The sequence below is a fragment of the Bos indicus genome, chromosome 28 (assembly GCF_029378745.1).
Source record: "Bos indicus isolate NIAB-ARS_2022 breed Sahiwal x Tharparkar chromosome 28, NIAB-ARS_B.indTharparkar_mat_pri_1.0, whole genome shotgun sequence".
NCBI classification, from domain to species: Eukaryota; Metazoa; Chordata; class Mammalia; order Artiodactyla; family Bovidae; genus Bos; species Bos indicus.
The window spans coordinates 13,672,692-13,696,699 of record NC_091787.1 but is presented as its reverse complement, the minus strand read 5'-3'; the positions used below and the strand labels follow the sequence as shown (position 1 = coordinate 13,696,699).

The window sequence follows — 24,008 nt, the reverse complement described above, 5'->3', positions numbered from 1 at the left end:
ACCCTAAGAGCCGTTCAACTTGGGGAGTATTCTGCTATACAAGCTTAGATTTCTTCTATTTCCCTGGTTCTTATTTTCTATTTTATTTTGATCACATTGTAACTTTTTCTGACATATTATCAGCATACAATAACAGAATTTTGTCATACTAATGTTAACGGATCAACACATTTTTCACATTACCTTCTACGAAGTCATTTTCATTAAATATCAGTTTCTCTCCAAGGGGACCATCCTCATCTTCCTGTTCATCATCTTCATCAGGATTATTAATGACCTCCAAGCCAGCTTCAATAACTTCTACCAATTCATCTCGCTTATCTTTTCTAACTGGCTTTTCCTCAGGATGGCGAGTGAGACCCATTTCCAACTGGAATACCTTCATTAAGGTAAAACTTTCAAAGGGAATGACTCCATACTCACTAGGTAGTTTGGCTCCTATGCTAACTTCAGCTTTGTCAATCTGTGAATGAAGAAACTCTAAAAGATCACTAGGTGCTTGTTCTTTGTTGCCTTGATAGCTTATGCCATTAGCCCCTACATTCTTTCTCTCTTGTAAAGATCTCATCTTCTCACTCATTTCTTGTAGTTCTTGTTTCAGTTGGGCAATTTGGCGTTTCAGACTGGTTGCTCTGGTTTGATAATGTTCTTCTTGCTCCTGTAGGAGGGCTTGATAATACTCTTTACCGTAATTTTCCCCAATGATACCAGGAAGAGATGCATTTCCATCAGTCTGGGGGGCACATTCCAGAAGGTATAAAAATAATATCAAACTGCAGAGTAAAGCAAGACCCAGCAGTAGCCAGTGGGTCCGGGTCTGAAGAATCAACCCTCTTCTAGGCATTCTTGTTAATCTGGACTTGCCTAATGAGATGAGCTCTTTGCTTGTTAATACCTTTTGCAAAAGGTTATAAAAAAGTAAAAACAAAATCAAGATTTCCATAAAAAGTATCAAAATGAATTTGGCTGTAGCTTAAAAAATTGCTTCCTTCAGCAGTGAAGACTACTTGCAGACATGAGAAATAATGCATTTTCCCAATACTGTTACCATGATATCCAGAATAAAAAAACCTGATCTACACAGTCAGATAAAATCCATGGGTGTTGATTTTTCTGAAAGAAACACATCAGAATCAATCAGAATTTTGTTTCCTTAAGTATATCAAACTGTTGACAGCTTTAGTAAGCTTAGCTATGTGATATCATAGCTAAGCACCATGAGAGCCACTAATATACTATATAATATTCAGTTAATGCTGGGGGAAAGTATTAAGAAAAACACCTTCTGAAACACTAAAATATATGTAATACTTTCAACCAGAATATCTACACGTCCATAACTTGAATGAATCAAGGAAACGTTAAAATTATGTTTAGCATAGTTTGTGTTACATAGATTATATCGGTCCCTAACTATTTGTAAATTACCTCATGTATAACTCTATACTAAAATAATATTTCAATTAACTCACCATTTCCCAACTATAACATATCACCATTTGGGAGTTGAGCTTCTATAAACTGTTTTTGTTATACTGATAATGGCTTTCTAGAGAGATATATTTTCTTACTGTTTATTCAATTCAAGCATTCTACTTTATTAATTTCTATACCTCAACTTAGTGAATCTAAGAGACTTAAAATTAAGGGCGGGGGGAGAAGCAATTTCAGAAGGCCACAGACATCTGGAAAACACATTAAGAAACATTTTTATATCCAAAGTCTTTCTTCCAGTGGATTATTTGAGCATTAGATCACATAATTCTTTCCACTGTATTACACAGCAACAGATTTCCTACAAGTCTGGAAAAGTTTGGAGTCTATATAAAAAAAAACATGAACATGTTTATCTGCAGGAAAAAAATTAAAGAATCCATTATGTGGGTGGGTGGGTTAGTCGCTCAGTTATGTCTGACTCTGCGATCCCATGGACTGTAGCCCACCAGGTTCTTCTGTCCATGGAATTCTCCAGGCAAGAATACTGGAGTGGGTTGCCATTCCCTTCTCCAAAGAATCCCTTATAAATTTACAAAATTATATGCTATCGTTCATACTACAACCAGTTATATGAGCTCTTCCATGTTTCTTTTTAAACTTTAAGGATACTTAATTCTAGAAATAGAGACGATTAAACCTAGGAGACAGGAAGCAGGGAAGGCCTCTACTGCAGAGAGAACTACTCTACTAAAGTGTCTGTCAAGAAGAATGCGTGATACTACAGCTAGCTTTTAACAGAATTGGTTTCTGCCACTGCAGCAGAACCTGTGGAAAAGAGTCACTGGGGAGCATTGATCCGCATCAGTTTCTTACTGATCTGCAAAGTCTGGATGCCTTCTGTGTAAAACGTGTGATTTCCCCACGCCGTGGCACATCTCTGTACAAAATCTGGGATAGATTCAAACTTCTTTGGGCTACTGGATCACAAACAATGGACTTTACAATCCTTAGCCATTTATTACTTTAGTTAACCAAAAGATAACCATGTATCCTTAAAAATTTAATTCACAAGTAAATTTTACTATGATGGCATCTTTTTTTTACTGATTTTAAATCTTATTTTAAGTGATATAGAAAAATAAGGAAAAAAATCAGTATTAAGAAAACTAAGTAAAAAATAAGGATGCAAAGCTAATAATAGTTCCAAGACTTTTAACATGTCTCAAAACTAATTCTCTGCATAAGAAACCACTTAAATTTCATTGTTTAAAACTTAAAAGACATTGCTCTAAATTATTTATAAGTTATTACTAGCCTGTTTATCAAGGGAAAGAAAGACTAAAACTAAAAATGTGGAGATATAATCTTGAATAAACTATTAATAAAGTAACACATATTTAACTGTACTATATTCAAACTCGATAATATTTTGAATGAAATAATCTAGGTACTTCAACCTTTCATTAATATGATACCTCATAATTTCTTTCTTCATATAGACTGTATTTGAAACTGAGATATCATCCATTAATGGCTTCCTAGTGGCCTGCCAATGCATGAGACGGCAAAAGACACAGGTTTGACCTCTGGGTTGGGAAGATCCCCTGGAGTAGGAAATGGCAACCCACTCCAATATTCTTGTCTGGAAAATTCGATGGACAGAGGAGCCTAGTGGGGGACTACAATCCATGGGGTTACACAGAGTTGAATCCAAGTGAATGCACCCACACGCACCTAAGGTTTACTTTTCAATGAAACAGAACAGGAAATATTGGCATACATTATGTACAGTAGCAAACTTTGTATTGTAAACCCATACACATACACACATATGAGCTAGCCACACAAAATGTTTATGAGTTGTGATCCAAAAATCTTGAAAAAATACTGATTTATAAATTCTTATACATTTCTCATGCCATCCTTTCACAACAGTGCTGTTTTAATCTCCATTTTGTCTAGGAAAAACATAAATGAAAAGATTTAATTTAAATATGGTAATATAACTATTAAGTGATCGCATTAAAGCCAAGATCATCTTTCTCTTTCCTTTAAGCAAAATACGGGTCTGAGAGATCTTACATGCCTGTTTTACAGTTAAATATCTTACGCTGAATATTACCCACTGAAATGAAAGAGAAGTTGTTGTAATTACTTTAGAATATAAATGTTAGTTGCAGAGCTCCATAGTTGTTAACCATAAAAGACGCATTCTATTTTAAGCATTCCAATTAAAGTCTTATCTACCTAGTTCCTATAAGAAATTCTTTAACAACATCCTAAAAAACTGGATTACGACAGCTCTGAATATGTTAAGAATAGTATTAGAGAACACACCCATTTTCATGCTGTTACCCCCTGACTGCCGTCACTGTAGTAGTGTGTTTGTATGATAAACAAGATTCACTCATAACCCAAAGGTAATCCCAAGCAACCAAGCACCAACAGCAGATAGTTAAGTATTCTGAGGGTGGGTTATTGTGGAAATGAAAAATGGAACTGTCACAGATGTAAAACAAAATCAAAGAGCTCGGAGTAGAAAGAAATCCTTATTGTTGTTGCTGTTAAGTCACTAAGCCTGCCAGGCTCCCATATCCATGGGGTTTTCCAGGCAGAATACTAGACTTGGTTGCTATTTCCTACTCCAGGGATCTTCCCCACCTAAGAATCGAACCCATATCTCCTGAGTCTTCTGTGTTGGCAGGCTCATTCTTTACCACTGAGCCACCAGGAAATCCCCAAACAGAAAGTTTAGGAGCCATCAATTCTTACTCTTTAAAACAGACTAAGAGATTTCCTCTTATAGCCAAGATGAAGTAATATGGACCAGATTTACTCTCACGCTTGAAACAACTAAACACAAACAAAATCGATTAAAAAATAAACCCAATATACGAAACAATGATTTTCAAAATTCTGAACATTAGGTAATAAAGTACACTGATCTCTGGAAGAACAAGAAACAAGTGCCCGCACAGCTAACTGCCTTAGTTTCTACACCACAGCACAGGAAGTCCTCTCTTAAGCGGAGCCCAGCTAACTCCCTGAGTTGAGGAGGTGAAGCTGACACTCTGAGGAGACCAAGGCAACCAGGTTCAAAGGATACAGTACCAGAGGACAGAGCTGCACACGGAGAGAAGGCCAGGGATCTTCAGAGGACAGCCTTTGGGTGTGCAGCAGAGTACTGAGAGGGCAGGCACACAAAGAAACTAACTGCAGCTAAGGAAAGAAGCGCATAAAAATGAGAAGACACAGAGCTCAGCACTCAAACAGGACCAGGAACCGTGCATGTTCCCACCAGACAGACTGGAAAACTTCAAATTCACAGGGCACTGACTGGGTAGAGGACTCAAAAAGGTCTTGCCTCAGTAGTGGGAAATAATTAGCCCCAGACTAAACATGGACCCGATCCTGCCAACAAATCTTAAAAGCAAGACCTGAAAGGATCAAATTGTTTCCATTTAATTGCACAAGCCTCACAAATATTTATAGAAATATAAAAATATCTAGCATTCAGTAAAATGAAATTCAATTTTTTGACATCCAAACAAAAATGATCAGACATACAAAGAAAAACGCAATCCATAATTTTAAAAATTAATGATTGAAATTGACCTAGAAAGACACAGATGCTGGAATTCACAGAAATACATTAAAAAAGCTATTACAACTGTATTTAAAAGACACTCACATCCAAAAAACATAGGGAGAGACAAATGACATTAAAAAAAAAACACTCAAATTAAACTACGGAGATGAAAACGTCAATGTATGAGATTTAAGATACACTGAACAGGATTAGTAGTAGGCTAAATATTTCACAACAAACTAGTAATGAATTGAAGACATAACAAATTGTTCAAAACATTGAAGGAAAAAACAATGAAAAACATGAATAAAGCACCTGGTAAACATCTCTTTCTGCTTTACTGACTATGCCAAAGCCTTTGACTGTGTGGATCACAATAAACTGTGGAAAATTCTGAAAGAGATGGGAATACCAGACCACCTGACCCGCCTCTTGAGAAACCTATATGCAGGTCAGGAAGCAACTAGAACTGGACATGGAACAACAGACTGGTTCCAAATAGGAAAAGGAGTACACCAAGGCTGTATATTGTCACCCTGCTTATTTAACTTATATGCAGAGTACAACATGAGAAACGCTGGGCTGGAGGAAGCACAAGCTGGAATCAAGATTGCCGGGGAAATATCAATAACCTCAGATATGCAGATGACACCACCCTTACGGCAGAAAGTGAAGAAGAACTAAAGAGCCTCTTGATGAAAGTGAAAGAGGAGAGTGAAAAAGTTGGCTTAAAGTTCAACATTCAGAAAATTAAGATCATGGCATCTGGTCCCCTCACTTCATGGGAAATAGATGGGGAAACAGTGGAAACTGGCAGACTTTATTTTGGGGGACTCCAAAATCACTGCAGATGGTGACTGCAGCCATGAAATTAAAAGACGCTTACTCCTTGGAAGGAAAGTTATGACCAACCTAGACAGCATATTAAGAAGCAGAGACATTACTTTGCCAACAAAGGTCTGTCTAGTCAAGCTATGGTTTTTCCAGTGGTCATGTATGGATGTGAGAGTTGGACTGTGAAGAAAGCTGAGTGCCGAAGAATTGATGGTTTTGAACTGTGGTGTTGGAGAAGACTCTTGAGAGTCCCTTGGACTGCAAGGAGATCCAACCAGTCCATCCTAAAGGAAATCAGTCCTGAATATTCACTGGAAAGACTGATGCTGAAGCTGAAACTCCAATACTTTGGCCACCTGTTGTGAAGAACTGACTTATTTGAAAAGACCCTGATGCTGGGAAAGATTGAGGGCAGGAGGAGAAGGGGACAACAGAGGATGAGATGGTTGGATGGCATCACCGACTCGATGGACATGGGTTTGGGTAGACTCCGGGAGTTAGTGATGGATAGGGTGGCCTGGTGTGCTGCAGTTCATGTGGTCGCAGACAGTCGGACACGACTGAGTGACTGAACTGAACTGAAGCTTCAAGGAGCCAGTGTGACCACTTCAAGCAGCCTAATATATATATAATTAGCTGAATCGTAAAGAAGGCTGAGTGTTGAAGAATTGATGCTTTTAACTATGGTGCTGGAGAAGACTCTTTAGAGTCCCTTAGACAGCAAGAAGATGAAACCAATCAATCCTAAAGGAAATCAACCCTGAATATTCACTGGAAGGACTGATGCTGAAGCTGAAGCTCCAACAATCCGGCCACCTGATGTTAAGAGCAAAAGAAAGACTGGGAAAGACTGAGGGCAAGAGGAGAAGTGGGCAACAGAGAATGAGATGGTTGGTTGGCATCACTGACTCAATGGACATGAGTTTGAGAAAACTCTGGGAGATAGTGAGAGAGGGAAGCCTAGTGTGCTGCAGTTCACAGGGTTGCAAAGAGTCGGACACGACTTAGTGACTGAACAACAGAGTCTCCAAAGAAGGGGGAGGGGGCTAGGGGAAATATTTAAAGCAATAAGGCTGAAAATTTTCCAAATTTGATGAAAACTATCAACATATAGATGCAAGAAGCTCTGCTGCTGCTGCTAAGTCGCTTCAGTCGTGTCCGACTCTGTGAGACCCCACAGACAGCAGCCCACCAGGCTCCCCCGTCCCTGGGACTCTCCAGGCAAGAACACTGGAGTGGGTTGCCATTTCCTTCTCCAATGCATGAAAGTGAAAAGTCAAAGTGAAGTCGCTCAGTCGTGTCCGACTCTAGCGACCCAATGGACTGCAGCCTAGCAGGCTCCTCTGTCCATGGGATTTTCCAGGCAAAAGTACTGGAGTGGGGTGCCATTGCAAGCAGCTCAATGAATACCAAATACAAAAGCCACAAAGAAAACTAAAGTAAGGCTCATGATAATTGAACTGCTTAAATCCTACTGATAAACAGAAAACCCTAAAGTGAACCCTAGGAGAGACACATCATACACATACAAGAAACAAAGACAATGGGGCAATGTCTTTATGAAACTGAAAGGAAAAATAAAAAAGTGTCTTTCAAGAATAAAGGCAAAAAACTTTTTTTTAGACATTAGAAAGTTAAAAATAATTCATCATCAGACCTGCTCTAAAGTCCTTTAAGCAGAAAGAAAATGTTAGCAGTTGAATATATGGATCAACACAAAGCAATGAAGAAACAAGAAGTGTTAACTTCATGGATAATTACAAGATTTCTTCCTTTCTTCCTTTTTTTTCTTTTGGTTGCATCACACACCTTGTGGGATTATTAGTTCCATGACCAGGACTGAACCTGGGCCACAGCAGTGAAAGCACAGCATCCTAACCACTGAACTGCCAGGAACGCCTCAAGATTTCTTTTATTATTTAAATTGCTTTAAAATATAACTGAATGAAATGGGTAAATTCCTAGACAAACTACTGTAACTGACTCAGGAGAAACAGCAAATATAAATAGATCTGTAATAAGACTGAATTAGCAATGAAAAAAACCACCCACCAAGAGAAATTCAGAACCAGATAGTTTTACCAGTGAATTCAAGCATTAATAAGAATTAATATCAGTTCTTCACAAAATCCTTCAAAAAACAGAATACTTCTTAACTCACTCCATAAGGCCAGTATTACTCTTGATATCAAAACCAGACAAAGATATCAATGGAAAATAACATTCCTTATAAATACAGACACAAAAATCCTCAACAAAATATAAGCACACTAAATCTATCAACACACAACACCATGACCAACTGAAATTTATCCCAAAAATGCAAGCTGGATTTACCATCTGAAACTCAATTAATGCAATACACCACATCAATAGAATAAAGGACAAACCCTATAAGATTGTATCAACAGACAGAAAAACATTTCACAAAATCCAGCACCATTTCCTGATAAAATCACTCAACAAACTAGGAAAGTTATTGTATTTCTTCTAAACGTATTTTTTACCCCAGTGTTCAGGATGGAAAGAAAATTATCTAGTGAAGTTTTTACAGCGTATAACTACTCATAACATATCACTGCTTACTTTTAAGTCTACTGCTAAAAGCACATGTACAATGTTTGTGTCACAATTTGGTACAATTGATAAAACATGTAGGCTATAAAATGTTTTCCTATTAGCATGCCAAAAAAAAAAACAAAACACCAGCCCTGACATCAAACATATATTAAATCCACACAGGCCACACAGGGATGCTCCTGACTATAAACAGCTCTCCAAGATTATAGTAGATAACTGTTTCTCCTAGAGAACTGTTTCTCATAGAGTAACAGAAATATAAGCAAAATGAAGAAGCAGAGAAACCAATAGTCCAAGAGAATTCCCCTGATGGAACAAGCAATAAAACAGATCTCTTTGGTCTGACACCAAGTTCAAAAGGAGGTAATGAAGATACTGAAGTAAAGAATCAAGAAAGCGTAGCAACAGAAATGCAGATTACTGTAAAAAGGAACGAGAAACTATATGGAGGAGTCAAGAAAAATTAGAAAATTGATTTGCCAAGATAAAACCTGAGCTAAATGCAATGAATAGCAGAATGAATAATGCAGAAGAAAGAATAAGTAATTTGGAAGATAGAATAATGGAAATTACCCAATCAAAACAGCAGGTAGAAAGTAAAAAAAAAATAAAAAGAAAGCAATTATAAGAGATCTATGGAATAATATAGGCTTCCCTGATAGCTCAGTTGGTAAAGAATCCACCTGAAATGCAGGAGACCCTGGTTCAATTCCTGGGTCGTGAAGATCCACTGAAGAAGGGATAGAATACCCACTCCAGTAATCTTGGGCTTCCCTTGTGGCTCAGCTGGTAAAGAATCAGCCCGGAATGTGGGAGACCTGGGTTTGATCCCTGGGTTGGGAAGATCCCCTAGAGAAGGGAAAGACTACCCATGCCAGTATTCTGGCCTGGAGAATTCCATGGACTATATAGTCGATGGGGTCGCAAAGAGTCGGATATGACTGAGCAACTTTCACTTTCATGGAATAATATAAAGCATGGGATGCAGGAAAAGCAGTTCTCAGAGGGAAGTTCATAGTGATACAGACCTTCCTCAAAAAAAAAAAAAAAAAAAAGGCAAGAAAAATCTCAAGTAAAATTAAACAACCTAACTTACCACTTCATCAATCCTGAATATTCTTTGGAAGGACTGATGCTGAAACTCCAATACTTTGGCCACCCAATGTAAAGAACTGACTCATTGGAAAAGACCCTGATGCTGGGAAAGATTGAACGCAGGAGGAAAAGGGGACTACAGAGGATGAGATGACTGGGGTATTACCGACTCAATGGACATGAGTTTGAGTAAACTCCGGGAGTTGGTGATGGACAGGGAGGCCTGGTGTTCTGCAGTCCGTGGGGTCGCAAAGAGTTGGACACGACTGAGCGACTGAACTGACTGAAAAGATTTAGAAAAAGAAGGACAAACAAAAACTAAAGTCAGCAGAAGGAAGGAAATAATAACTATCAGGCAGGAAACAAACAAAATAGAGATTAAAAAAAAATAGAAAAAAAAATCACTAAAACCAAGAGTTGGTTTGAAACAAAACTGACAAACCTCTGGCCAGGCTTACCAAGGAGGAGAGAGAGAATCCAAATAAGATAAAAAATGCAAAAGGAGAAACCTCAACCAATATCACAGAAATACATGAAAAAAATATATAAGAGAATACTATGAATAATTATATGTCAACAATGACAGTCTACAAGAAATGGACAACTTTCTAGAAGCAGCCCATCAAAACGAGACAGAGGAGCTAATTTGAACAAACCAATTACTAAAAGTGAAATACAATCTTTAAAAAATCAAAACAAACAAAAAACTGCCTACAAACAAAAGTCCAGGACCAGATGGCATCACAGGCAAGAAGAAAGAGCTAATTTGAACAGACCAATCACTAAGAGTGAAATATAATCTTTAAAAATCAAAAATCAAAACAAACAAAAAACTCCCTACAAACAAAAGTCCAGGACCAGATGGCATCACAGGCAAATTCTACCAAATATACAAAGAATTTATACCGATCCTTCTCAAAAGCTTCCAAAAGACTGAAGAGGAGGGAATATCCCGAAGACATTTTATGAAGCCACCATCAACCTTGATACCAAACCAAAGATAACCACCAAAAAAGAAAATCACAGGTCAATATCTTTGATGATTATAGATGCAAAAATTCTCAACAAAATATTAGCATACCAATCAACAACATATAAAAAGATCATACACCATGACCACGTGGGATTCAATCCAAGTTCACAAGGATGACTCAATGTATGTAAATCAATGTAATATATCACATTAAAAAAGAAAAGTCAAAAACCACATGATCATCTTAACAGATGCAGAAAACACATCTGACTAAATTCAACATTCATCCATGATAAAAACTCTTACCAGAGGGTACAAAGGGAATATATCTCTAAATAATAAAAGCCATTTATGACAAACCCACTGCCAAAATAATACTCAATGGTGAAAAGCTGAAAACTTGTCTGCTAAAATCTGGAACAAGACAAGGATGCCCACGCTAACCACTTCTATTCAATACAGTGTTAAAAGTCCCAGCCACAGCAATCAAACAAAAAAAAAGAAATAAAAGATACCCAAATTGGAAGGAGAAGAGGTAAAACTGTCACTATATGCAGATGACACGATATTATATAGAGAAAATCCTAATGACGCCACACAAAAACTACTAGATCTAGTAAATGAATTCAGCACATTGGACACAAAAACTACTAGATCTAGTAAATGAATTCAGCACATTGGCAGGATACAAGATTAACATTCAAAAATTGGTTGCATTTATTTACACTAACAATAAAAAATCAGAAAGAGAATGTAAAGAGAATGTAACATCTTTTAAAATCACACCAAAACAACAACCAAAAAAACCCAAACCTAGGAATAAACCTGACCAGGGAAGTGAAAGACTTATACGATGAGAACTATAAAACATTAATAAAGGAAAATTAAAGCATGATTCAAAGAAATGTTAAGAAATCCCACACTCCAAAAATGTATATGGAATCATAAAAGACACAGAATTGACAAAGCAATTCTGAGGGGGGAAAAACAAAGCAAGAGGCGTAACTCTCTCTCTCAGACTTCAGACAACACCAAAGCTACAGTAAAGAAAAGTGTGGTATTGGTACAAAAACAGGACATTTGGATCAGTGGAAAGTAATAGAGTCCAGAAATAAACCCACACACCTGAAGTCAATTAAACTTCAACAAACATAAAATGGGAAAAGGATAACCTCTTCAGCAAGTGATGCATGGAAAGGTGATCAGCTGCATGCAAATCAATGAAGTCAGAACATACCCTCACACCATGCACAAAACCAAGCTCAAAATGGCTCAAAGAGCTCTTTAGAAATAAGACACGACACCATAAAACTCCTAGAACAGAGCATGGGCAAAACATTCTCTTACATAAATTACACCAATGTTTTCTTAGGTCAGTTTCCCAAGGCAATAGAAATAAAAACAAAAATAAACAAATGGGACCTAATCAAACTTATAAGCTTTTACACAGTAAAGGCAACCATTTAAAAACAATGAAAAGACAAACTACAGAGAGAGAAAATATGTGCAAATGATGTCACTGACAAGGGCTTGACCTCCAAAATATACAAAGAGGCCATACAATTCAACAACAAAAAAAGCCAATTAAAAAACGGGCAGAAGACCTTAATAGATAGTTCTCCAAAGAAAATATACAGATGGCCAGTAGGCACATGAAAATATGCTCAATATCACTAATTATTAGAGAAATGCAAATCAAAGCTACAAGGTACCACCTCACACCAGTCAGAATAACCAAAATTAAGAAGTGTACCAACAGCAAATGCAGCAGAGGGCGTGGATAGAAGGGAACCCTTCTATACTGTTGATGGGTATATAAGTTGGCACAGCCACTATGGAAAACAGTGTGAAGTTTCTTAAAAAACTAACAACAGAATTACCACATGATCCAGAAATCCCACTCCTGAGCACATACTTGGTAAAACTATAATATCAAAAGATCCTATGTTCATAGCAGTACTGTTAACAATAGTCAATACATGGAAATAACCTAAATGTGCATCAACAGATGAATGTATAAAGAATATGTGGTACACATATACAGTGGAATACTACTCAGCCATAAAAAAGAATGAAAGTCATCTGCAGCAACATGGATGCAATTAGAGATTATCATGCTAAGTGAAGTGTCAGAAACAGACAAACACCATATCACTCATATGTGGAATCTAAAATATGGCACAAATGAGCCTATCAGCAAAAAAGAAACAGACTCACAGACACAGAAAACAGACTTGTGGTTGCCATGGGGTTGGGGGGAGGGAGAGGGAAAGACTGAGTTTTGGGTTAGTAGATGCACACTATTACATTTAGAATAGATAAACAACAAGGTCCTACTGTATGGCAAAGAAACTATATCCAATCTCCTGGGATAAACTATAAGGGAAAAGAATATTTAAAAAGAATGTCTATGTATGTATAACTGAATCATTTTGCTGTACAGCAGAAATTAGCACAGCACTGTAAATCAACTATACCTTAATTAAAAAAAAAAAGTTTAAGTCCTGTACTCTGAAAACTACAAAACACTGTTAAAAGAAACTAAAGATTTAAATAAATGGAAAGATAGCAATGATCACTGACTGGAAGACTTAATATTATTAAGATGGCAATACTCTCCAAATTGATTTACAGATTCAACACAATCTCCTTCAGATTCCCAGCTTTACAGAAATTGACAAGCTTATCCTAAAACTCACATGGAAATTCAAGGAACCCACAATAGCCAAAACAGTACTAAGAAAGAAGAACAAAATTGTAGAATTCAACTTTTCCATTTTAAAACTTACTTCAAAGCTATAGTAATCAAGAGAGCATGGAACTAGCATAAGACTAGACATATGGATCAATGGGGCAGAATTGAGGGTCTAGAAATAAACCTTCACATTAAGTCAACTGATTCTCAACAAAGGTGGCAAGGTAACTCAATGGAAAAAGAACAGTCTTTTTAATAAGTGGTGCTAGGCAATGGCACCCCACTCCAGTACTCTTGCCTGGAAAATCCCATGGTTGGAGGAGCCTGGTAGGTTACAGTCCATAGGGTCACTAAGAGTAGGACACGACTGAGCGACTTCACTTTCCCTTTTCACTTTCATGCATTGGAGAAGGAAATAGCAACCCACTCCAGTGTTCTTGCCTGGAGAATCCCAGGGACGGGGGAGCCTGGTGGGCTGCCGTCTATGGGGTCGCAGAAAGTCGGACACGACTGAAGCGACTTAGCAGCAGAATACCTAGATGCTCACAAGCAAAAGAACAAAACTGAATCTCTACCTTACCCTACAGTCAAAAATTAACCCAAAATGGATCAAAGATCTAAGTGTTTTAGAGTTAAAACTATAAAGCTAAGCACTTACAAAAAAAATAAGTGTAAATCTTTGGGACCTTAGACTGGGCAATGGTTTCTTCGATATGACATCAAAATACCAAAGATCAAATAAAGTAGACTTCATTAAAATTAAAAACTTTTGTGCTGCAAAGGGTATCATCAAGAAAGTGAAAAGGATGGGAGAAAATATTTGTAAATCATATATCTGATAGAGGTCTGCATCTAGAATATATAAAGAACTCTTACTACTCAACATTAAAAAGATAAATAACAGGGAATTCCCTGGCAGTCCAGTGGTTAAGACTCTGTGCTTCCAATGCAGAGGGCATGGGCTCCATTTCTGGTCAGGAAACTAAGATTCTGCATGCTGCCTGATGCAGACAAAAAAAAAAAAAGATACGTAATCCAAAAGGTATGAGTAGACATTTCTTTAAAGATTAAGTCTACAAGCAATATAAAAAGACGCTCAACATCATAATCCAACAGGAAAATGAAAACCACAATGAGACACTGCTTCATATGCACTAGCGTCCAGTTCAGAGTGAGTCACGGGGGAAGGGGCATGACAGGGGAAGGGAGTAAGAGGTATGAACTCCTAGGTATCAGTAAGATACAAGGATGTATGGATAGCACAGGGAACACAGCTGATATTTTATAATAACTTTCAATGGAGAATAACCTATAAAAATAGTGAATCACTATGTCGTACACTTGAAAACTCAAATGATATTTTAAGTTAACTACACTTCAACTTAAAAAAAATCACAAAATGAATCATAGTTCTATATGCAAACTATAAAACTAGAAGCATAGGGGAAAATCTTTGTGCCCTTGAATTAGGCAAAGATTTCTTTGATATGTAACTAACAGCATAATTAATAAATTGAACTTCATCAAAATTTGTGCTCTTTGAAGAACACTATTAAGGGAATGGAAAAACAAGTCACAGACCAGGAAAAAATATGGGTGAATCAAATATATGATAAAAGACATATTCAGAATATATTTTAAAAAGTATCAAAATGCAATAACAAAACAAACACAATTTTAAAAATCGGCAAAAGATGTGAGGAAACACTTTAAATAAAAACATGAAAAAAATACTCAACACTGTTGCTGCTGCTGCTGCTAAGTCCCTTCAGTGGTGTCCGACTCTGTGCGACCCCATAGACGGCAGCCCACCAGGCTCCCCCGTCCCTAGGATTCTCCAGGAAAGAAGACTGGAGTGGGTTGCCATTTCCTTCTCCAATGCATGAAACTTAAAAAATAAAGTGAAGTCGCTCAGTCATGTCCGACTTCTAGCGACCCCATGGACTGCAGCCCACCAGGCTCCTCCGTCTATGGGATTTTCCAGGCAAGAGTACTGGAGTGGGGTGCCATTGCCTTCTCCAACTCAACACTGTTAGCCATTCAGATCAGATCAGTCGCTCAGTCATGTCCGACTCTTCGAACCCACGAATCGCAGCATGCCAGGCCTCCCTGTCCATCACCAACTCCCGAAGTTCACTCAGACTCCCGTCCATCGAGTCAATGATGCCATCCAGCCATCTCATCCTCTGTCGTCCCCTTCTCCTCCTGCCCCCAATCCCTCCCAGCATCAGAGTCTTTTCCAATGAGTCAACTCTTCGCATGAGGTGGCCAAAGTACTGGAGTTTCAGCTTTAGCATCATTATTAGCCATTAGGGAAATACAAATTCAAAACATAATGAGACACCACAATGGTTAATCTTAGATGGGCTAAAATTGAAAAGCCTGATGTTAGTGACAAGTGGAGGAGTTAGAACTTCCATACACTGCTGGTGATAATGCAAGATGGTTTCAGTTTCTTAACAAGTTAAATATAAGCCTATCATTTGACTGAGCCATTCCATTCCTAGATATTTAACCAAGAGAAATGAAAGTATATGTCCATACAAAGACTTGTGCACAAATGTTCAAAACAGCTGTACAGGAAACAGCCAAACACTAGAAGCAACTAAAATGTCTATTAACAAGTGAATGGATAAACAAACTAGTACAGCCATACAGTGGGAACACCGCTAGTAACAAAAAGGAATAAACTACTGACACCGATGTCAACGGGTTTCCCCAATGGCTCAGTGAGTAAAGAATCCACCTGTAACAGGAGAGACAGAGTGATCCCTGGGTCAGGAAGGTCCCCTGGAGGAGGAAGTGGCAACCCACTGCAGTATTCTTGCCTGAAAAATCTCATGGACAGAGGAGCCTGACAGGCTACAGTTCAAAGGGTCACAAAGAGACAGGAGTGAATGAGCTTTAATACGGATTAATCTCAATAATAGAAGTCCAACAATAAAAAGAGTACAATGAAAGACTCAGATTCCATTTATATAAATTCAAGACAATGTAAGGTAATTTGTAGTGACAGAAAGCACAGGCGTTAGTGGTTGCCTGGAATGCGGTGAGAGTAGGGGAAGGTGATACCAGGAAGAAATTATTAAAGGGCACAAAGAAACTTTTGGTAGTGATGGATATGTCTATCATTTTGAGTGTGGTGATGATTTCAGGTAGACATGTTCAAATCATCAAATTTTATACTTTAAATGTGTAGGGTATTATAAGTCAATTATACCTCAATGAAGCTGTTTAAAAAATAAAACCAAATCCGATTTAGTTCGAGTAGTAGTGTCAAAGAGGCATTTGCAAGTAAACTCCATTTTGGTCATTTGGACAAGTACAAAGATTTGTACAAAGTACAAATCACCAGTCCAGGTTCGATGCACGATACAGGATGCTCGGGGCTGGTGCACTGGGATGACCCAGAGGGATGGTATGGGGAGGGAGGTGGGAGGAGGTTTCAGGATTGGGAATACGTGTACACCCATGACGGATTCATGTTGATGTATAGCAAAACCAATACAATATTGTAAAGTAAATTAGCCTCCAATTAAAATAAATTTATATTAAAAAGTAAAAAAAAAAAAACTAAGAATACCCCAGGCTCCATCCCTACAAAAGTAGAACTTGGATTACTCTGAAAGTCTCATTCATCTTTTCTATCTGCCTTGTGATTTTGAGACAAGAAGAGAGTATTAAAGATAGTTCATTCTACAGTACCGATCCCTACATAGTATGACCTTTCCAGTTCCTACTCAAACATTTGATTCTATAATTTTATGGAACTACTAATAAACTTTTCAAACATCACTTCCTGAATGCTTACACTGCAGGATGCCAAACTAACTTCTGCAATAAGAGTAGCCTGTCTTCTGCAAAATACAAGCAATTCATTTGAATCTGAATATTTATTTTCAAAGTTCTAGTCTGTATAATCTGCCTAAATTTTCTGTGCAGAATAATTTATTAAGTTTTTAAAAACTTAATACATAATTTTGAGTTCATTTAAACAAAGTCACAAAAATTATTAGGAAAACAAACCCTGTCAGTAGACTAAACATGAAGTACAAACATATGTGAGGGAGGGAATTAGAACTTCTTCTTTCTTGAGCAACTGATGAATATTCCAATGATACATGGATTCTTTAACATGTTACTGAATAAATGTTTTATAGATATTTAGAAATACTGATTACTAAAAGGCAGTGTGCATTCAACAAATATTTTGAGTACCTACTGTGTGTCCAGGCACTGCAATGAATGAGCCGCACCCACCACCCCCCAGCAAATTCATATGTTAAAATCCTAAACCCCAATATGGCAGTATTAGGAGTCAAGGCCTTTGGCAGTTCATCAGTTCGTGAAGGTGGAGCCCTCTTGAATGGGACTTATGCTCTTATGAGAGAACAAAAGTGAAGTCGCTCAGTCGTATCCGACTCTTGCAACACCATGGACTGTAGCCTGCCACGCTCCTCTGTCCATGGGATTTTCCAGGCAAGAATACTGGATCGGGTTGCCATTTCCTTCTCCGGAGGATCTTCCCGACTCAGGGATTGAACCCAGGTCTCCTGCACTGCAAGCAGACTCCTTACCCTCTGAGCCAGCCAGGGAAGCCCTAAGAGGGAACAAAGTAGCCCTCTTCTGCTTTGTGAAGATACAATAAGATACAGCCTGGAAGAGGGTTATGGTCCTCAACACAACCCAATCATGCTGACATCCGGATCTCAAACTTGAGAAATATACTTGTTATAAGTCACTCAGTCTATGGTCACCTGCTTAGTTGCATCTGACTCTTTGTGACCCCACAAACTGTAGCCCACCAGGCTCCTCTGTCCATGGGATTTTCCCGGCAAGCATAGTGGAATGAGCTGCCATTTCCTCCTCCAGGGGATCATCCAGACCCAAGGATCTAATCTGCATCTCCTCCACTGCAGGCAGATTCTCTGCCTCTGAGCCACAGGGGAAGCCCTCAGTCTACAAGTACTTTATTATAATTTTCCAAACTCACTAAGAGAGGCATAGTGCTGGGTGTCAAGAACAAGTAATGTCAGATGAATTAATTCTCACGAGTGTTTCTGGGGAAAACTAAACTTATGGATTTCACAAGTTTACCAAAACTAAACTTATGGTACGTGGATTTCAGCAAGATAAATGCAGTAACATCAATATCATTATAGATAAAGCAGAAAATTGTGCCAAAGGTAGCCTGCAGCACAATAAAAAAGAGTCAAATCATAGCTACTTAATAGCTATGCAATCTTGAGCATAACACTTAACCTTTCTGGGCTTGGTCTGTAAAAAGAAATGGTTTGTCTGGATGACGAAAGATAAACTAAAAATATACACATACACATACAGACAAAGATAAACTAAAAATACATATATGGACATACATGCACACACATTCTTATTTTTTGGAGGACAAATTTGATTTAAATGCACATGCCCTTTAATTCAACAATTTGCAATTCCATGTTTAAGATTCTAAACTACAGAAATATTCATACTAATACGTAAAGTCAATGCATAAGGTATTTGCTAGTGTTATGAGTGTGAGTGAGTGTTAGTTGCTCAGTCGTGTCTGACTCTTTGTGATTCCATGGACTGTAGCCCACCAGGCTTCTCTGTCCATAGACTTCTTCAGACAAGAATACTGGAGTGGGTAGTCATTCCCTTCTCCAGGGAATCTTCCCAACTCAGGATCAAACCCAGGTCTCCTACACTGCAGGCAGATTCTTTACCGTGAACTCCAGGGATATAACAGCTAAATAAAAGCAATTTAAAGTCCTTCAATAGGGGAAAGGTTTAGTAAACTGCAGAATGTCTACCAGAAAATAACAGAATGTCTATCTAAAAGGGATGAAGCAGATCCAGATGCGGCTGACATAGATAATATCTATACAATGGTGTTGCTAAGTCGCTTCAGTTGTGTCCAACTCTGTGCGACCCCACAGACGGCAGCCCACCAGGCTCCCCCGTCCCTGGGATTCTCCAGGTAAGAACACTGGAGTGGGTTGCCATTTCCTTCTCCAATGCATTAAAGTGAAAAGGGAAAGTGAAGTCGCTCAGTCGTGTCCAACTCGTCTGACCCCATGGACTGCAGCCTACCAGGCTCCTTCATCCATGGGATTTTCCAGGCGAGAGTACTGGAATGGGTGCCATTGATTAACAAACTACAAATACTTCTTTCAGGTTTTGTCTGTATAAGTCTTAGGAGCCAGATGGTCTGAGTTCACACATCTGCTCTATCACTTTCTAACTCATCAATACAAACAAATCCTGAATCTCTGTAAACTTCAGTTTTCTCATCTGTTAGGTGGGGACAGTTATAGAATCTACCTTAAAGTGTTATTGTACAAATTAAGCAAAACGTGACAATCATTAAGTGTTCAATAAGTGTTAGGCATTATTTCCCATTACACAAAGTTTTGCTTTGTTGTTGCTGTTAACGGTTAAACCTACCAATCTTTTCCTGCAGGACTTCTCAATTTTGGCTTCCCTACCAGAAATTATTCTAGTATAAAATTTATTTCCTCAAATAGTCAATTCTTACAATTTATTAAATAATCCATGCTCTTGACACTAATTTGAAATGCCACTTTAATCAAAGCAAAATTCCTACATATATGGAAGTCTATTTCTGGCCTCTAAATAAGGGGTTAGCAAACATTTTAGGTAAAGGGTCAAGCAGTGACTATCACAACCAGTCAACTCTGCCTCACAGCACAAAGGCAGCCATAGAAAATGAGTAAATGAATGGCAGAGGTGCATTCTAAAGGATGCTGAAATTTTAACTTCATATAATTTTCATGTTACAAACTATTCTTTTTTCCCCAAGCACTTAAAAATATAAAAGCCACTCTTAGGTCACACATAGTAGGAAAGTAGGATCAAACCCATGCTCTAAACCCTTACAAATTTTTACATTCTTAAAAATGTTTTGTATTTATAAAATTCCACAAACAAATACATGTAATAAAAAGGTTAAACACAATATAAAGGCATACAGTGACACCTATCCTTCTAACCCAGAGGCCAGGTTCCCCTCTCTAGTTTTTGTGTATTCTTCTAAATCCACCGACATTATTAACATCTCAGCAGAAATAGTCTTATATGTGTATACATAACTTTCCACATGTGAATTCATCTTCAGGATAAATCCCTGGAAATGGAACTTTCCAGCTGGGACAAATTTCCATAAAGCATTCATTTCAACAGTAATTGGTCAGTTATTTATAGCTTCTCCCTTACTCAGGACAAACCTTCCAACATGCTTTATCTATTATCCACCTTCCCAATTAACTTTAAAATCATGTCAAATATCTGTTGCAGATTACAGACTTAAAAACTATATACTCCGGCTTATGAATTCTTTTGCATTGCGTTAAACTTCTTAGCTAGTTATCAATACCTTGGAGTAAAGAAATACATTTTACTGTTTTCTTTCATTGCTGTTTCTTGAATTCCACATGTATTTTTCTTGGATTAATTTTTCATTTGATATAGTACATCCTGAGACATTCCAAGTGGGTCTGGGTAAAAATGATTTTATTTTGCCACTACTTTGAATGAGAGTTTGGTGAGAAATAAGATTCTGAATTCAAAACATGTCCAATGAGGTGGCGTGGGCGGGGGTGGGGTGGGGGGGGATGCTCAATGAGAGCTTTTCTGGGGGAGGAGCCACAACGCATGGCATGTGCAATCTTAGCTCCCCATCCAGGGATGGAACCCTTGCCGCCTGCAGTGGAAGCCTGGAGTCTTAACCAATGGACCACCAGGGAAGTTCTTTTTCCAACACTCTATGTTTTAATATTCAAGAACTGACTGTGTATTTTCAGGCCAGCTGGTATATATTCAGTAGGTATGTGACTGCTGACTGTGCTCAGCTGCTCAGTCATGTCCGACTCTTTGCAACCCCATGGACTGTAGCTCACCAGGCTCCTCTATCCATGGGACTGTCCCAGCAAGATTACTGGAGTGGGTTGCCATTTCCTCCTCCGGGGATCTTCCCCACCCAGGGATCGTACACACATCTACTGCATATCCTGCACTGCAGGCTGATTCTTTACCACTGAGCCACTGGGGGAGCCATACCTTCCCAAATCTGGGCATATTAATACTTATATTAAAGCTTTCTTCTTTTTCTTACATGAACTCCATTGTTTCAGGTCCAGTCCTTTGTGTTTTGTTCAGTCAGGGGTGTCTTTTATGTGCTACCATTTCCCACAAATGTTTAGTGATCTTTGTGGTCTGTTTCCATTATAAATGTATCACTATCTCAGCACAGGTGGAAATCACTGTACTCCTGTAGTAAATTCACAATTGTAACTAATCTTATAATTCAATTTTACATTTATACTCAGAACTTTGTGCAGTATGACAACAACAGTGTTAAGTGTTTTGACTTGCAATCCTATGACTCTTCAATCCATTTTTAGTCACCTTCTTTCAGTGTTTCATTTCCCCTAACAACCACTAACTTGAGTAACAACAGTTCTTACCTAAGTTTTGGGAACAAAACGGCACCAGCTTTATCCAACAGACTTAACTAAGGGACAGTTAAATAATGACAATCATAGATGTGCAATCCAAGGAGTAAATAATATGGTAATAAATCACTTAAGTCTTGAAAATATTAATGGTTATGCTTTTTACCAATCTTTAATGTTACAAAAGTTAAGATAACAAATTGTATTTTTTTAAAAAGGAAGACTCCAGGATGGTTAAGAAGTAATTTTCCATCTACTTTATGATTTAGCCATTCCACAGCTGACACAGATCTTCACCAAGACATTTGTTAAGAATGTTCATAGCAGTCTTCAAAATACACAATATAGAAAAACTGGAAACAAAAAGATCAACCAACAGCATAGTCATATAATCATGCAATGGATTCTACACACAATAAAAAAGAACAAACTACTGATACATGAAACATTATGGGTGAAACTCATAAGCAGTATGTGGAGTATACTGTATGATTCCTTTAATATAAACCCCCAACTAAACAAAACGAATAGAAGACAGAAATCTGAATACGGATGAGGGGGCGGGCACAGGGGTATAACTGACTTAGAAGCAGCAGGGGGAAACTCCTGGAATGATGGAAACGTTCCATAGGTATATAATATGATGTGGCTGGTGGTTGCAAAACTTAATAAATACATAAAAGTTCACTGAGCTGTACAACTAAGATTCATGCACTTTATGACTTCATATATATTTTATACTTCAATCAAAAAGTTAAGAAAAAATGTAATTTCCAAACTGATGGACTAAAACTATGTTTATGCCAAAATTCTCTGAGCCACAAATACTGGATATCCAAAATCCTTTTTACATTCTTTAAGTCATAAGACAATTTAAAACAAACGGTATCAGAATAATAATACAAAACCAACGTTAACATTCTCAGTCATAAGATACTTGGGAGTCCTACTTCCACATTTGAAGTACACATTTTAATACAACATTAATTCCAGCAAAAGTGAAGGCCCAGCTCCTGAGAACCATCAATGATAGTTAAATATCCAGACATCGTATATAAATCTGAAAAGCAGGCTGAAGGATAAAAGCTTAAGATTTTTACAATCAAATTTTCATTCTGCCAATAATATCAACAAAAGCCTCACTATGGCGTTTACAAATTATTCCTCTGCAAGTTGCTCTGGAATAGTATAATTTTCAAGATGAAGTCTGAAAATGCAAGAGGTTTCCCGTCCCTTGGTCTCCTCAGCCCCACTAATTGCTCCACAAATGTGTGTCTTTCAAAGGCGCCTAGCGTCTGGCAGAAAGCGAGGCTGCCGCCAGAGAATACTAATTTAACGCAATAAAGAGGTAACAGCTGACTACAAAGTTTATCCACTGAGGGGAGCAGAGACAGTGGTGTATTGGTTTTTTTAAAAAACGTGATAAAAATAAAACACGCAAACCAACGGTCTCTGGCAGCACTGTTCATAAAAAGACAACTCAAACCGCTCCGAAAAACCGCAGCTTTTCCTGACACGGGAGCCGGCTCCGGAGGGCTTGTCCGTGCGGCGACCCCACGCGGACAGGACCCCCCGGAGAGCTCGTCCGTGAGGTGACCCGACCAGGACCGAGACCCACAGTCCGGGACCCGCGCCCCCACGCGCGCAAGGGCCGGACCCGCGCTCTGGAAGCTGCAGGCCGGTGAGCCAGGAGGGCTGGGTACTCACCGCGTTCACCCATCTGCTCACGGCAGCCGCTGCCCTGCCGCCAGCTCCCCAGCCGCAGGCACTGCTGGGCGGCGCCCGGCTCTCTGAGGCCACCACCTCCTCACCTCCCACCCTCGGGGCGCGCCGCCGCGCCGCCGACCTCCACTTCCGGCGCGCGTGAGGAAATGGGGCCGCCGCAGCGGAGCGATCTCGCCACGCCCACGCCCGCCCCGCCCCCGCCCCCGCCCCATCCGCGCGTAGTGCTTGGCGAAGAAAGCGCAATAATTAGCATCCAGTACTGATTATAATCCATGATCTGTTACACTGTGTGCGTGACCGCGTGTGTATAGTTCAAAAAACGATTTGTGGAGGCTGGGAGAGTGCGGGAGGCAGGAAACCCCTTTTGCCCGAGCAGGCGTCTACAAGGACGGGAGTACCAGCTTGGGCCGGACGGCTGGCTTTGCAAAAGGGAGGGACTCAAAAGAGGATGGCAGTGCTGATCCTGCCCGGGAACCCTGACTTGGGAGACCGAGGGGGCGTTAAGTGCCTGCGTGGGAAGTGAGCTGAGGAGTGACAGGTCGCCAGAGATGTCTGAGCATCCTCAGGAGTGCTGGGCTGCGTGTTTAGCCCCAGCGAGGAAGCCCT

The 24,008-nt window shown here is 38.9% G+C and overlaps 1 protein-coding gene across 3 annotated transcripts in view; it reads right to left on the bottom strand.

Annotated features, from left to right (window-relative positions):
• CSGALNACT2 (chondroitin sulfate N-acetylgalactosaminyltransferase 2) overlaps positions 1-23,529 on the bottom strand; it is a 52,361-nt gene extending 28,832 nt beyond the window's left edge. For all 3 annotated transcript variants that reach the window (XM_019953879.2, XM_070781898.1, XM_070781899.1), the window contains exons 1-2: positions 23,385-23,529; positions 184-1,113 (exon numbers count right to left, since the gene is read on the bottom strand). In XM_019953879.2, the coding sequence (XP_019809438.2) occupies positions 184-943 (760 nt within the window). In that variant the 5' untranslated portion in view covers positions 944-1,113; positions 23,385-23,529. The remainder of the gene's footprint in view (positions 1-183; positions 1,114-23,384) is intronic.
• Between the last annotated feature and the right edge of the window lie 479 nt (positions 23,530-24,008).